Below are 15,036 nucleotides of genomic sequence, written 5' to 3' on the forward strand. Positions count from 1 at the left end.
TTTATGCTGCTAGCATGAAATTAATTCTTTACATCGGTAAATATAACCACATTATTAGCCCTATCAAAATTTATAAAACTTCTGGCAAAATTTTATCGCTGTTCCTGGTGCATTGTGGGCAGTAATATCTTTTTGGGTGGCTTCCTGCACCTTAAACCAGAATGCAGGTGCCTCCTTATTGTTTGCGTGAAGACATCGAGTGCCGTTGCTGTAGTGCGCGTTGAAAAAGGGATCAACCTTATGCCTGGCTATGATGTCGTAGTGCCGAGCTGACGAATTTGCCTTCGGCTTCGGCCCAGCTTGGCAATTTTCAATATCACCAGTCTCCGCATATCTGCGCACCCATAACTGCACGGACTTACACTATTAAACAAAAATATATTATTTAAAATACCACGAAACTCTATAAAGTTATTTATCAATAGGAATAAAATATAACTACAGGTAGCTTTATTTGTAAACACAATAATTATACAATATTTTATAATCAACATATATACAGGTTTACACAGTAATAAAATGCTACTAAAATCCTTTAAGTTATAAAAGGATTAATAAAAAATTATCCATTATAAGGATATTTAAGAAAATATTATTATTAGTTTCCTATTAATATAAATTAAAATAGATTAAGTTTTAAATTTATTAAACAATAATTAAATAATTATTTATTCTTAATAATAAATTCATCAATAATAATAAAAAAGTATTCATTATTCATATATTAATATTCATTAATTTTTTTATGTTATTATTTTATTATATTTATAAAACATCACTTCACACTTCACTTATTATATTTAAAAATATAGAGAACTTTAAATAAATAAGTGAAAATAATTAATTCAATCAATTACCCAAAATATCAACATAATAATTATCTTATTTACTCACCGATATCGTTAAGCGCCTTTCTATTTCACTAAAGAAAAGATCTATCTAAAACAAAAGATCTATCTTTTGTTCGTGCAAAATAATTACTTCTGCCTTTTTCAAATTTGTGAAGTGTTGAGACATGTTGAGCTTTACACACGAATTATGTAGCAATAAACTATGAAAATGAAATGCTCATAAATTGACAACTAAGAATATAATTTTATTTTGTAAGTTGGGTGATTTGGAAAATATTTAAAGAATTGACGGTAGTTACTTTATAAACGGGCTAAATAAAATGACCCGAGAGTTCCGTGGTCGCCACAAACATTACAAATTTAATACTCAAGTATCGAATCATTAGAAATTTAGAATTAGATGTTGTTTAAAAATATTTGATAAACACTACAAAAAGAACTCGTTGTTGAGTGCTGGGTTCGATCCTGCGACACTTTGTCTGATGTCTCAAAGCGTTAACCATTACGCCAAACGTGCAATTAATAAGTGCTACGAAATATTGTAATGGATTCAATAACATAAATATACGACGAGAAGATTCCTTTAGATATATTTGTATGGGTATAATTGTGTAGCTCGATCGTTCGTTGTTCGATTTATTAAATGTTTGTTAAGTATTATTTTTATCTCTACCCTTGTTTTTATTCATAAAATCTTTTACGAAATTCTTACATATACCGACACAATAATTTATAGTATATACCAATGTGTGCGTAATGAACAAACGTTTTTATGCACATTACTACGGAATACCCACACAGGGATATTGTGTAGCGATAGTTGTGTCGATGTGTTGGTGTATACTAGTTATCGTTGCAATTTGTACGTAGTATTGCAAATACCAGATTATTCTATGCACCTCCAATCACAGTTAGGACAAAACCGGCCAAGTGCGAGTCGGACTGGCCCAGGAAGGTAGCAGCAAGTAGATGACATAATATAAAAGTTATAAAATAACTTGGTTTTACATAGTGTTTGTATGAACGACAAAGTTATATTTGCGGTTTTTGAAAATGTTTTATTTCTTAAAAACTAATAATGATATCTCGTTCAAACCAATTTTCGTTGAAAGTTTCCATTGAAATCTACAGCATATATTTTTTTAGTTTTCTCATTCTCTTATTTTAAAAGTTAGAGGGCACACATTTTTCCACTTTGGAAGCTTCTTTCAAACGATTGATTTTGCAAAAATGGTTTTAGGAACCTTAATATCTTTTTAAAGATCTATCCATAGAAACCAATCACGGATATGTTAGTTCAAAAATTTTTTTCAAGCCTAGGAAACGCCAACAACTAGCACGGCACGGGCGGAGTGGTGGTTAAGTACCTACTTACAACTGGTGTAAAACTGTAATGTTTTGTTGTGATTATAATAGGTAAATAACAAACCTATCTTAGTAGGCTGACACCGACTCCAGAAATAACAATAATTGTACCTACTTACATTATAATGTGTGTGATGAGTTAGTAAAGTTAGTTGATCTATTAAGTTGTTGAAAAATATGCAATTATTTCTTTTACTTTTTAGTGCATATTTATTTGTTTTGGAATATTTATTTTTTGAAGTCGCTTTTTTTTGTTAAAATTGTTTTTTATTATTCAAAATTCGAATAGCGGTTACCAAAATACATCAACTTACAAAGTTTCAACTATGTAGGCCCAACAGTTTCGGAAATAAATGGCTGTGACATACGGACGGACAGACAGACAGACATGACGAATCTATAAGGGTTCCGTTTTTTGCCATTTGGCTACAGAACCCTAAAAATGGTGGTAATGGATTTTTTAGCAGCATTTAGCTACTTCCGCGCCTTTTCATCCGCAACTCGGATCTCTGGGCTCTTCTATTCAATGTAGCGTGATGTTTTATAGCCTATAGACTTCCTCGATAAATGGACTATTCAACACGAAAGGAATTCTTTAATTCGAACCAGTAGTTTCGGAGATTAGCGCATTCAAACATAAAACAAACTCTTCAGATTTATATATTATATGTATTTTAGGATAGATTAACTTCGGCACTGTTATTACACATCTCCCGTGTAGTTAGCTAGTCTGTCAGTCCGGCCATTGTGTGTTGTTTACTTAAATTCTTGAATTGAGAATGTTCTTGCGTCTTTATGATTGCGGGAACTGTATGACGCACATCTATGACAATAGCTAATGTATCTTTGTACATGAGAATACAGGGTCGCTTGGTAACTGTTGTTACGGAATTTAGATGAGTAATTAATAAATGTAATCATTGTCGTTTCAAAGTAAATGTAATTAGTCATTGGAGTACATTAATTGGTTTGGTTTTAATATTAGCGTTTGAGGTGCGGTTTTTCATACATACTTTATACACACAAGAGCTGACTAAGAAACTATACATTTGATAGATATCAGGTTCTCTTATAAACCAGATCTGACAAATCAATTCGCCTGCCAAGACCTAGTAAGTTGGTACGAGAAACCGCGTTGCTTTAACTTTTGATTTCTTTTCTTTTGTTAAATTCAAATGAAAAATAGAGCTCGACAGAAGAAGAAGTATGAAGTTGATCCTACTAAAGTACTTAAAAGAGTACATAAAAATACATAAAATATAGAAAAGAACTAACAGGAATCGCGAGGGTTACCTTTTTTAGTCTGTCTCATAATTTCGTGTTACTGTAATTGAATTATATCTGAGTCTTTTCGATGTCGAAAGTAACTTAAAAAAGCCTAAGTTGGGAAGAAGTTTCTTGCAATGTGACTAATAATTTAATGGGGAGTGGCCCAGATATGTGGGTAATATCAAAGACACTACAAGGATAAACTTCAAGTGGCTTGTGACATTACTGATATGCATATTGGGTTATTTACATTAGTGTATTTACCTTGTCATACGGTCGAGTTGTTGCTAGTACTTGAGATATTTCGTTCCGGGTAAAACAGTATCTATTGGGTTTTTCTAAAATATCTATAACTAGCGACCCGCCCCAGCTTCACATGGGAGCAATGGTGATATATTATGCATACAAAACTCCCTCTTGGATCACTCTATCTTTAAAAAAAACCCGCATCAAAATCCGTTGCGTAGTTTTAAAGATTTAAGCATACACAGGGATATAGGGACAAAGAAACTGACTTTGTTTTATACTATGTAAGAAAGGAGATAAGAAGACGTATCAGTAATAGCGTGGAGTCTGAAATTATGTCCGATATTCGGCTATAGACTTACCACCATGGGATTAATAGTGAAAAGTGGGTATTACTTTGTAGGTATGTTCTATATCACTCTTACCCCTTCGGGGGTAAAAAAAGTGTGACAATGTGTTTTAGATTATTGGTTTTTTTATGTTATAAGCCGGTAAACGAGCAGACGGATCACCTGATGGTAAGCAATCGCCGCCGCACCTGAAACACCAGAGGCATTACAAGTGCGTTGCCGGCCTTTTTGGGGTTAGGAATTTAAGGGTTGTTGGGGAATCGAGTATTGGGAAGATTGGGAATTGGGCGTCCGGTAACCTCACTCACACAACGCAAGCGTTGTTTTACGTCGGTTTTCTGTGAGGCCGTGGTATCACTCCGGTCGAGCATGGCTCTCCCACACTTAAACACGATGTGTGTTAAGTTCTTGGTATTATACTACCTATTGCTTACTCCCGGGTTGGTTTGCGTGAAAGTACACATCTATCCGCCTTTAATTAGTGTATAACTTTGTTTCAGTATACGGCCCGAGTAACCTGGACTTAGTTGAAGAGTTCTTTGAGCAGTCCAAACCCGGACTCTCGTCTTACGCCGACGACCCTGCAAAGGTTGGTTGAAACCTGTATTTAAATGTTTAAAAACTTGATTTATTGTTATATATTCTTTTCTAGTTTTTATAAGTATTTAAAAAGGTCAGATAGTTAAGCCTAAATTGGATTTTTGTGTGTTTGAATAGAATAAATATTTGATTTCTGCTTTGTAGGCAACGAATCAGGCTTTAGACATACCTAAGTATGTCAAAAGTGCTTCATGTAAAGCCTATGTTCATATATGGTTCATGTAAAAAGTTAGGTATGTCTTAAAATCTTAGTTCCATGGAGCATTCATTGATTCAGCCAATACATGCATAACATTTATAAAGCCTGCTATTCAAATACATATTTCACATTCTAATTAATATATATTTCATATTTATGACATAAAACCCGTTTTATTCCAGGGTGCAGATACAATAGTGCAATTAATAAAGAAAGCGGAGTTCCTCACTCCTCCCGAGAAGAGGAAGTCCACTCCTCTCATAGTGCGGGCCACGGCTGGGCTGCGGCTGTTGCCAGCTGATAAGGCGCAGCAATTAATTGACCATGTCGCTAGAGCTATAATGCAGTGAGTATACGCTTAATGATTGAAACGCTGAATGATTAAGTATACGCTTAATGCAGTAAGTATACGCTTAATGCAGTAAGTATACGCTATTAGCGAGAATGCAGTAAGTATACGCTTGTTCTACTAGCTTGTTTGAGTCTAGGCATTCATACATCCGACCCGGAACTGCGGACTGCCTAGTGGGTTTACCGGAGCTCCGGCTCGAAAAGCAGGAGTAGGAACAGGGTGGTTTTTAGTCAGTAAGAGTCTGACACTCCCCCTCGCCTCGCCCAAGGCGGGAGAAGTCATGACATATTAGACATTGCATTCTTATGTAGGTTTTGCAAGATGATTATAACTACCTTTTTTATTTGCAATTTGATTAATTTACAAGATTTTTACGTTATTATTATAACGGCCGAAATATAAAACTGCGTAAAACTATCGACAAATGATTTTGTTCGTCTCCATCCAAAAAAAGAAAATGGTAACCCAAAGGTTGACTGCACGGTTGTTGCGGTGGCTGGGCAACCGGCTGCCACGCAACGTATAGCGGGTTCGATTCCCGCACGGAGCAATTCTTTGTGTGATCCACAAATTGTTGTTTCGGGTCTGGGTGTCATGTGTATGTGAACGTGTATGTTTGTAAACGCACCCACGACACAGGAGAAAATGCTAGTGTGGGGCAACTTTTTTTAAATAAGAAAAGAAAGAAGATCGTATGTGTGTGTAACTTTATGATGGCAAGCTACAAGACCAAAAAAGAAGTGACAGTAATATCCAACGTCCTCCTTCCAGGCTGGGTTACGACGTGGCTCCCGATGGTGTCAAGATCATGGACGGCTCTGATGAAGGAATCTTCATCTGGTACACCATCAACCTCTTGCATAGTAAGTCACCAAACTGTGGACTTTGTTATCTTCACCAAATCAAATCAAATTTGATTTATCTTAACCCTTTTATTTTATTATTATTTCTATTTATTTATTTACTACTGCTGACTGCCTCGTTCGTCGAGTGGTTCGATTCCCGGGTCGGGCAAAGTATTACTGGGCTTTTTCGGCTTTTCGAAAATTTCTCAGTAGTAGCACGGAGTCTGAAATTGTGTCCAGTATATGGCAATAGGCTCACCCCCTATTACATGGGACTTATAACACAAATGGTGAAAAGTGGGTGTACATTGTATAGCGGCATTACGTGCCGTAATGTGCACCTCTGCCTACCCCTTCAGGGATAAAAAGGCGTGACGTTGTGTGTGTTATTTATTATACTTGTTCAATACATTTTTAAATATTAATTATAAAAAAAAACTTTTCAAAATATAATATGCAGTAGCTCACCAGTAACGGGAGAATTCCAAGCTACCAGAGTGCCAAGCACGAATAACTATCGCATTCGTAATGTAAACGTATCGAGACGATGAAACGTCATGAGACGTTAACGGAGTGTGGCAGCACGAAGCCTATTCTTTCAACTATCGAGAGCTCGAATCGAATTCGATAGTGACGTCATGCTAATGTAAACTAGAGAAGCAGCCAAGTGAACGATTTGAATGACTTGTTGAGCATAAAGATTTCGTCTGAAAACTAAATTGGCTGTGAGGGCTCAAGAGAGAGGAATCTCGACTTGTATGCCGACGTCGTAAACTCTGTATCAATTTTAAATAAATTACCTTAAGTTAAAATCGTGGATTAACCTTATCTTCTCTTATCTTCTCTCAGACCTAATAGGAGGGACAACGATGGCGGCCCTGGACCTCGGCGGCGGGTCCACACAGATCACTTACCAGTTGAGCGACAAAGAGACTGCCAACTTCCCCAAAAAGGACCAATACGTCGTGCCCGCTGGGGAGAACATCACCCTGTATACACATAGGTAACTGTTGTTTATACTTGTACCGATAGTCGTGTCGGCCAAAAGATTAATAGCCAACAGCCTCGATAACCACCTTAGGAGGCTGGCGTTGGGCGGATGGATCAAGGGCCTGACGTAGAAGGCAGTACTCCTCGAAACGGCACGTATTGTGAGGAGGTTTCTGTCTCTGGAGCCCTAACCACCGGTAGCTTGGACCATGCTCCCGCTACTGGTCGGCTCCTATTTTTATATTTTTAAATATTATTTTATTTTGTATTTTGTAAGTAGTATTTAAAAATGTAATTTTAGAGGATTTTAAATAAATATATAAAAATCGATAATAATTTATTTCCAGCTACTTGAAGCTGGGTCTTTTAGCGGCTCGTTACGGCGTGTTCCAAACAGAGGCGTCGCAGGCAGACACGCAAGAGTTCCGCTCAGTGTGCGTGGACCCCATCATACAGCGGGAACCGTGGACCTATGCCAACAAGAACTACTTCGTCAGGTAATACAAACAAAGTCAAAGTCAAAATTATTTATTTCAATTAGACCAGGAAGGCACTTTTGAACGTCAAAGCAAAACAAAGCAAAAACAACTACACTAATCCGTTAACCATGTACTTGATTGGACCTGTTGGCAGATTTTTGAGGCTCGTCACTGTAATCGTCAATAAGTAAAACTTATACAATCATAATTATACTTTTTTATGGTATAAGCCGGTAAACGAGCAGACGGGTCACCGCCCATGAACACTCGAAATACAAGAGGCATGGAAATTACAAGTGCGTTGCCGGCTTTTTGGGGGTTAGGAATTTAAGGGTTGTCGGGGATTCGGGGATTGGGAAGATAAGGAAGTGGGGGGGATTGGGAAGATAAGTAAGGGGAGGGGGATTGGGAAGATAAGGAAGGGGAGGGGGATTGGGAAGATAAGGAAGGGGGGGAGATAAGGAAGGGGGCCAAATCCCCCGGATTTGGCCTTCCTTATCTTCCCAACCCCCCTTCCAAGGCCAAATCCGGGGGATTTGGCCTTCGGTAACCACTCTCTCAGGATGAAACACAACGCAAGCGTTGTTTCAGTGTGCTATTATAATTGCAGCGGCGCATTCCGCGTGCACGGGTCGAAGCGGGCGGCGATATACTCGGCGTGCCACGCAGTGGTGCGGCGCAGCGTGCTGCCCGCCGTGGACTGGGAGCCGCGCCGCGCGCCGCTCGGCAGCATCGCCGCCATGAGCTACTTCTACGACGTCGCCGCCGACGCCGGCATTATAGGTGCGTAGTGTTCGCAAGTACTGCTACTCACTGCTGCCGCCCTGGTAGCTGCGGCTAGTTATTATTGCTTTACTGAAGAGTAGATTCGTCATCATTGACAGCCCGTGACAGAGCCACTGCTCGGTTGGCGCGGTCGCTGTGCAACTGGCCGATGTGGAACGTGTAGCGGGTTCGATTCCCGCATTCTTTCTGTGATGAACAAATTGTTGTTTCGGGCCCGGGTGTCATGTGCATGTGAACTCGTATGTTTGTTAAAGCATTCACGACACAGGAGAAAATTCTAGTGGGAGGCAACGTTAAAAAAAAAATTACTGCTGGACTGTAAGCCTCCTCCACATAAAGGTTTTGTCATCTCCGCCCTTAGTAGGCCGATGGAGATCGCCCATCTAACTAATATGCTTTAAAAAGCTCTTACTACCGCGGTAAGGGTAGTCGTAGCGGAAAATGAACTTTACACCCCATAATCTCTTCTACTATACTGTTAATAAAACTCAAATGAAAATAACTTGTCCTATTTTCAGATGTAATGACAGGCGGGCAAGTGTCGGTGGCAGCTTACCGCAAGGCAGCTTTGGAAGCGTGTTCCACTCCCAACGTGGACCAGCCGTGGGCCTGCATAGACTTGGTATACATCGTCACGCTACTGCAGGACGTGTACAAGATCAGTGACGAGGAACCTGTTTATGTAAGTTGTGTTTTTATCTTTAACATACATACATGCATACATATCGTCACACCTTTAACCCCGAAGGGGTAGGCAGAGGTGCACATTATGGCACGTAATGCCACTGTGTATACCCACTTTTCACAATTTATAAGTCCCTTATAATAGGTGTTAAGCCTATTACCACATACCGAGCACATTTTCAGACTCCGTGCTACCACTGAGAAATTTTCGGAAAACCGAAAAAAGCCCAGTAATACTTCGCCCGACCCGGGAATCGAACCCGCAGTCGCACTTGCAAACACTCGACCAACGAGGCAGTTTTTTTTATCTTTAATTGCAATACATTTCAATATTTCATACAGTGGAGAATTTTATACCTAGTATGAAGTTAACAGATGACAAATTGAAAGGACAATATGTTAACTCTCGCTGTTTGGCACAAAAAGATAGGAGTTTTTGTTTTCGTTTTCCAATTGTAGTAAGTCGGTTCTCTGATTCAGGTACCGTTGTGTAAGTACCGCCCAGAGATCTGGATTGTGTCTCTTATTCTAAGTGATAACCTAAACTGCATGTTATTTTAGTTTAAAAACAAGCACACATAGAAATATACAATGAATTATTGTCAAATCATGATATTAATCGATATTTTCGTAACAGGGGGCCTACTCCGGTTCTCGAATCCGAAGTTTCGTTTAATCTTCGGCCGTAGGTTTTATTGATTTACTAACAGAATCACATGAAATAACGTTTTATTTTTAATTTCATATCAAACCTATTTATTTATCTTCATTTAATTCGTTCATTTTGGTTTCCGAAAGTTCGCAATAAATAGAATTGTAGTACGAAATCTGCGAAGTTTCGGACAAAACTTAGTTTTTCGTTGAATTAGAGTAGGCCTGCAGAACTTTAATTAATCTTTTATTATTTGCAGTTGTTCAAGAAAGTGAACGGGCACGAAGTATCGTGGGCGCTGGGACTCGCGTACACGACCATCATGAACCGCATCGTGATCACGCCTTAGTGTCGCATCCAGTGAGGATCACGAGCCAACCTGCAGACCAACGCTACTTCACGTGGTTACATACACCAACATATACAGCTGATTATAATAATAAAGCTAGGAAAATATGCACAAGTTTACTCAAGTTTTTGAGTAAATCAACGTCTCCTAATGTTATAGTAAAACTTCATTAAACTGTAAAAATAAGTGTCTGTCACTGCAGTTGAAGCCTTATTTGGATAGTGTGAAGATTGATTTACGTAATGTAACCACATGAAAGTCTAAAAGAGTGGGTTCGCTACAGGTCTGAGTCGAAAGGAATTGAATAGTTTGAGTATGTGTGAGAATGAATGATTTTTCATTTGCCATAAAAATCTCAGTGATTTGTAATTTTAAACCTTAATATTATATTTGGTTGTTATAGGCATTTTAGAATTACTATTTAAATCCGTTTCGACTCCAGACTATTATAATCTTAACAAAATTATGTGATTTGACCTGAAACCATTACCTCTTCGGTACTCTATGTGATATAAATAATATATATCTTAAGTACTTTATAATTTCTTGTCTATTCCACTATATTTGTAAATAATAATTCGCTGAAAGCTGTCTATAATATATTTTCAATACCCATAGTTCGACGCACATAAAGTAATATAGGATGTATGTTGTAATACTGTTGCCTATGTGGATAGGTAAAAATAAAGATGGCAGCACTATAGGCGGCTCTGACTTGCCTTAGCCAATTACAAACCGTTATTTTGACAGTTTGAATGTCATCTGTCAAACTTTAGTAAAACCAATTTATTTTCCCGTTAGAAAAATGTTCGAATTGAAGCCTTATGAATGCGACGCATTTTGCACTGAAACAAAGCTGTTGCATTTTAAATATAAAAGATATAAATAAATAAACTTTGTGAGCGTATTGAAGCTGGTCTTTATCGCTTACTGAAGTTGTATGTTCAATTCCTGTCGTTTTATTTATTCAATAGAAATGAGATAAATTGTGATTTTCTGTGTGTTAGCCATTCAGAGTATTAGATCTGTTATTGATATTGAATAAATTATTTACGGATCCTATAACTAGAAATGTTAATAGCTAAAATTATACAAAGAAAGGTAGCAATTTTATTTCATCATAATATCTACAAAATATATGCGATTCTGTGAGTACTAAACTAAGTTATGAGAAACTTTTCAGAAATTAGAAATGACTGCTATGGATGACTTGCTTCGTAAACGAATATATGCATACATAACCTCATGCCTGTCTCCCATGGGGGTAGGCAGAGGTAATCGTAAAGGAATATTTGCTAGATAAAAAGTAGGTACTTATATACATCTAAACGATAGAGCAAACAACCGAAATCAGTTAAATAAAAACGTGTTTTAGAAAAGAAATATTTTTATTTTTATCTAAAGTTTAGCTGACCTATGCGTGTCATAAAGCTATAATAATATCCACGTAATAGTTACTAGACCTTCGTGTAACTTTACAAATAAACTGATTATTGAATAATCTGTGGATTTCGCAAACTCACATTGAAAAATGCAACAATAATTATGTAGATGAACGATACAAGATTCTTAACTTTATGTATCTATTATGTGGCATAGGCGTAGCCAGTTAGATAAAATTTAAGTTGCTAGTAACTGGTTATATAAACATATATTCTCATGAATGAAGGAAGTTCATGAAGGAAGTTTTCTTCGTTTTACTTTCTTGAACCCCTCCCGATACTAAAACCTGGCTACGCCTATGTTATGTGGTAATACAGTTTTATTCGGAAATACGGGTATTTAATTATTTCCATAACAAAGCATTTGAATGCTTCCTTTCTTTGTGTAAATACAGAGATCCGATTTATTTATGTACTAGATAATGCTGTATGCACATAAATATAATAATAGACACAATTATTTCAATGCACAATTGAATTATTTACATAAAGTTTATTATTGCTCATTTGTATTTTGTATGTTGATATTTATTATTTAAGTAATGTTTTTTCGCTGTTTTTATATGTAATGTACTAAGGTATCATAAAGTTATGGAGATGGAAACTTTCTTTGGTTGTTGATTCATAAAAAGCACAATGTTGCTTCGACAACTTATTCCCGAATAATAATATCGAAAGGTTAGTATGAGTATAATATTTTGCTCTTAATCACCAGAGTAATTTAATGGTTTCTTAACCCAGTCCTTAGTAATTGTTTTCGGAACAAAATCGTTGCTAGGGAATAGTTTAAGTTGTCATTAAAGGTCTCTGAGTGCGGCAGTAAGTCGTATTTTTATTTCATCGTATATTCCTGGATTAATAAAGGTTTAAATAAATAAATAAATAAAATATTCCGAATTGGCGTATTGTAAAGGTTACATAAATATATGCACAAAATATTCTCATAACTCGGGATATTAGTTTATGTTTATTCTTATACTAAGGGCCTGTTTCACCGTTAGGTTGTAATTATTAGCCTAAAATCCGTCAAATAAGCTAAGACACACTTAGGGCTACATTTCATCTGGACGCCATGTCGGCACAATCAGCCGCGCCATCGTGGTTTCTGTAAGCTATCAAACTGGACACCATACAGATACCAGAGCCGCCATACCACACTGCGACAGTATTAAAATGGACTTGGAAGAGATAGCACTGGCGGCCGGACTGAGACTGAGTGTATGACACACCATACAGCGCTATAGTAATGAGTGGTGGCGTCACCAGTTGCGCAACTAAGCGGACACCAGATGCGTAACTCTCTATAGAGCGGTATGCATTTTGTTGGCAGCAGTGGCTGGTTGCGCTGCCATGGTCTCCAATATAACCCTTAAATAGAAATGGTGAAAGAAGCCCTTAGATTACAAAGTAACTGCGATTTGACGTGATTTCAGTATGCCATGCATTATTAGTTCAAGTATGTGAGAACTTTGCATCAAAGGGATACATAGTACTGTTGTGTTTAGTTTATTCTTTAGCCTTCTAAGCTAAGCGAATATTCTAATAATATTCTGTGAACGTGTCGTCTCTTTTGAGATACAATATTGCAATAGAGAAAGTATATGATTATATTATTATGAGACTGTGAAGTCCATAAAATGGTTGATAGGAAATAACAGTATACATTTAAGTTCTTTAATCGTGACTATTTAGTTAAGGTATGTTTTAGTTGTTTATGTTCTCAGAAATGCATTATTTTTTTATTAAATGGAGGTTGTATGTGTGATTTGAGTTATAAAATAACTTATCGTGTAAGTTCTTATGATAAGCACTTTCAAATTTATAAATATTCAAATGCTATTTTTATGAGGACGTTGTTTTCCATTTTCTATGCAATATATGAAACGTTTTGTAGCTTCCTTGCACTATTTAGGTATTGATACCTAGCCGACGTGGTCATATTGGTGTTATGTGTAAATTGTACAAATTTAATAAATGTTGGATCTTAACGTTTTGGGTTTTATTCCTACATACATAGGGTCGTATATATAATTAAATACTCACTGTAAAAATAATACTAGGCACGAAGAAGTATGCGTATCTGGTATCTCTCGTAAGTAATTAGAACAGTACCCTTAGTACGAGTTTACTCTTGCGCTCTAGTTTCGATTACTTTAAACGTAAAGCAAACTCATACTAAGGGTACAAGACACGGAAAGATTACGGAAGGGAAAACTCACAGTCTTGTATCAATAATTCCATTGTGAATGAAACCAAGAAAGGAGACACCATAGATTACTGTATTTTCGTACTTTATTAAGAACCATTCAATAGTACAATAAAAATGTTATTCTAACGCACTTCAATTAGATAACACTGCGTTCAGTCTCGTCTAAAATGATTAGTTTTAAAATCTATTGTTTCCGAGATTACACAGTATAGTTAATATAATAACTAGAATTATAATCGACACCGAGTTTATGGAAATATGACCAAATTCTCATACATTTTATCAATTTATCAATGAACTGATGGTAATCGGTAACTTATTTGTCTTTGATTTACAGTGCCATTAGTATGAGTTTGCTTTACGCGTTAGAACGCGTTCGGCGGCGCTCTGATTGGCGGGCTCGAATAAACCAATCAATCAGAGCGCCGAAAGCGCTCTCGTTTCGATGACTTTAATCGTAAACTCGTACTAAGGGTAAACGATTGTAAAGAGAACAATTAATATTTCGTTAAACTTGACAATATTAGGTATATCCTGCTGAATCATACGATTTCCTCGAAACTTTCGAAACCTAAATTTTCTAGTAACATTAGAAAATTGACCACAGCTAAATCGTGAAAGTTTAAAATACACAGATAACTCTGTGTATTTAAAAGGTACAACGATTGATAAATATGCTCCTAAAAACTATTATTCCTATTGAAATACGTACGTTATATGACTGCGAATCTTACTTCTAAGTTTCAGACAGATTAAACAGAATGAACAGATGGAACGAAGGTATCATAAAATGGTAGAAGGTATACAATCAAAATGGTAACTGGTGGGGCGTTATCAATGAAAAAATTACAACTTCTTGTACCAGAACAGGTAATGTTCTCCCTCCTCAACTAATAAGTCGTCCACACCTGAAATGAAAAAAAAAAAAATGATTTATGTTTAATTAGTGAACAAACAAAAAATGTATGCTGTGTAAAAACACAATTATATATTTTTCTTGAGAGTGATTCCTTACCGACTGGAGCTACGAGCTGGTTGCCGGGAGGGCTGGCGGGGTCAGGCTTCTCGGGCAGACGGTAGAGCAGCCAGTAGTGGTAGCCCATGGGTTCCTCCTGCAAAAAGACTAATTTCCATAACCGTAAATCATTATTCCATGCGGACGAAGTCGCGGCCAAATGCTAGTACATTATTGGTAGGCTATTATATCATAACTGGTTTCAGAGTCGTTTCGTAAATAATATAGTTTCAATGTCGCATTTTTATGAATTTTGTGAAATCGACTTTAATAATAAAGTCGTAAAGTTTCTATTTACCTGCGTACGTGGGTATAAAATAGTGTTTTATATATATTTTTTATTTGAGTGGTAA

The 15,036-nt window shown here is 36.7% G+C and overlaps 2 protein-coding genes across 11 annotated transcripts in view; one reads left to right on the forward strand and one right to left on the reverse strand.

The window, feature by feature from the left end:
* LOC118274613 (nucleoside-diphosphatase uda-1) overlaps positions 1 to 13,447 on the forward strand; it is a 25,794-nt gene extending 12,347 nt beyond the window's left edge. For 6 of the 10 annotated variants that reach the window (XM_050697037.1, XM_050697040.1, XM_050697036.1 and 3 more), the window contains 8 exons: positions 4,564 to 4,670; positions 5,063 to 5,226; positions 6,004 to 6,095; positions 6,927 to 7,080; positions 7,415 to 7,564; positions 8,157 to 8,329; positions 8,851 to 9,014; positions 9,928 to 13,447. In XM_050697037.1, coding sequence (XP_050552994.1) covers positions 4,564 to 4,670; positions 5,063 to 5,226; positions 6,004 to 6,095; positions 6,927 to 7,080; positions 7,415 to 7,564; positions 8,157 to 8,329; positions 8,851 to 9,014; positions 9,928 to 10,017 — 1,094 coding nt within the window. In that variant the 3' untranslated portion in view covers positions 10,018 to 13,447. The remainder of the gene's footprint in view (positions 1 to 4,563; positions 4,671 to 5,062; positions 5,227 to 6,003; positions 6,096 to 6,926; positions 7,081 to 7,414; positions 7,565 to 8,156; positions 8,330 to 8,850; positions 9,015 to 9,927) is intronic. The other 4 variants (XM_050697042.1, XM_050697041.1, XM_050697038.1 and 1 more) reach the window with 1 other exon arrangement.
* A 286-nt stretch (positions 13,448 to 13,733) lies between these two features.
* LOC118274615 (uncharacterized protein CG3556) overlaps positions 13,734 to 15,036 on the reverse strand; it is a 99,456-nt gene continuing 98,153 nt past the window's right edge. The window contains exon 11 of the mRNA XM_050697048.1: positions 13,734 to 14,576. Within this exon, the coding sequence (XP_050553005.1) occupies positions 14,515 to 14,576 (62 nt within the window). The 3' untranslated portion in view covers positions 13,734 to 14,514. The remainder of the gene's footprint in view (positions 14,577 to 15,036) is intronic.

Source organism: Spodoptera frugiperda, chromosome 11 (assembly GCF_023101765.2).
Source record: "Spodoptera frugiperda isolate SF20-4 chromosome 11, AGI-APGP_CSIRO_Sfru_2.0, whole genome shotgun sequence".
Classification (NCBI taxonomy): Eukaryota; Metazoa; Arthropoda; class Insecta; order Lepidoptera; family Noctuidae; genus Spodoptera; species Spodoptera frugiperda.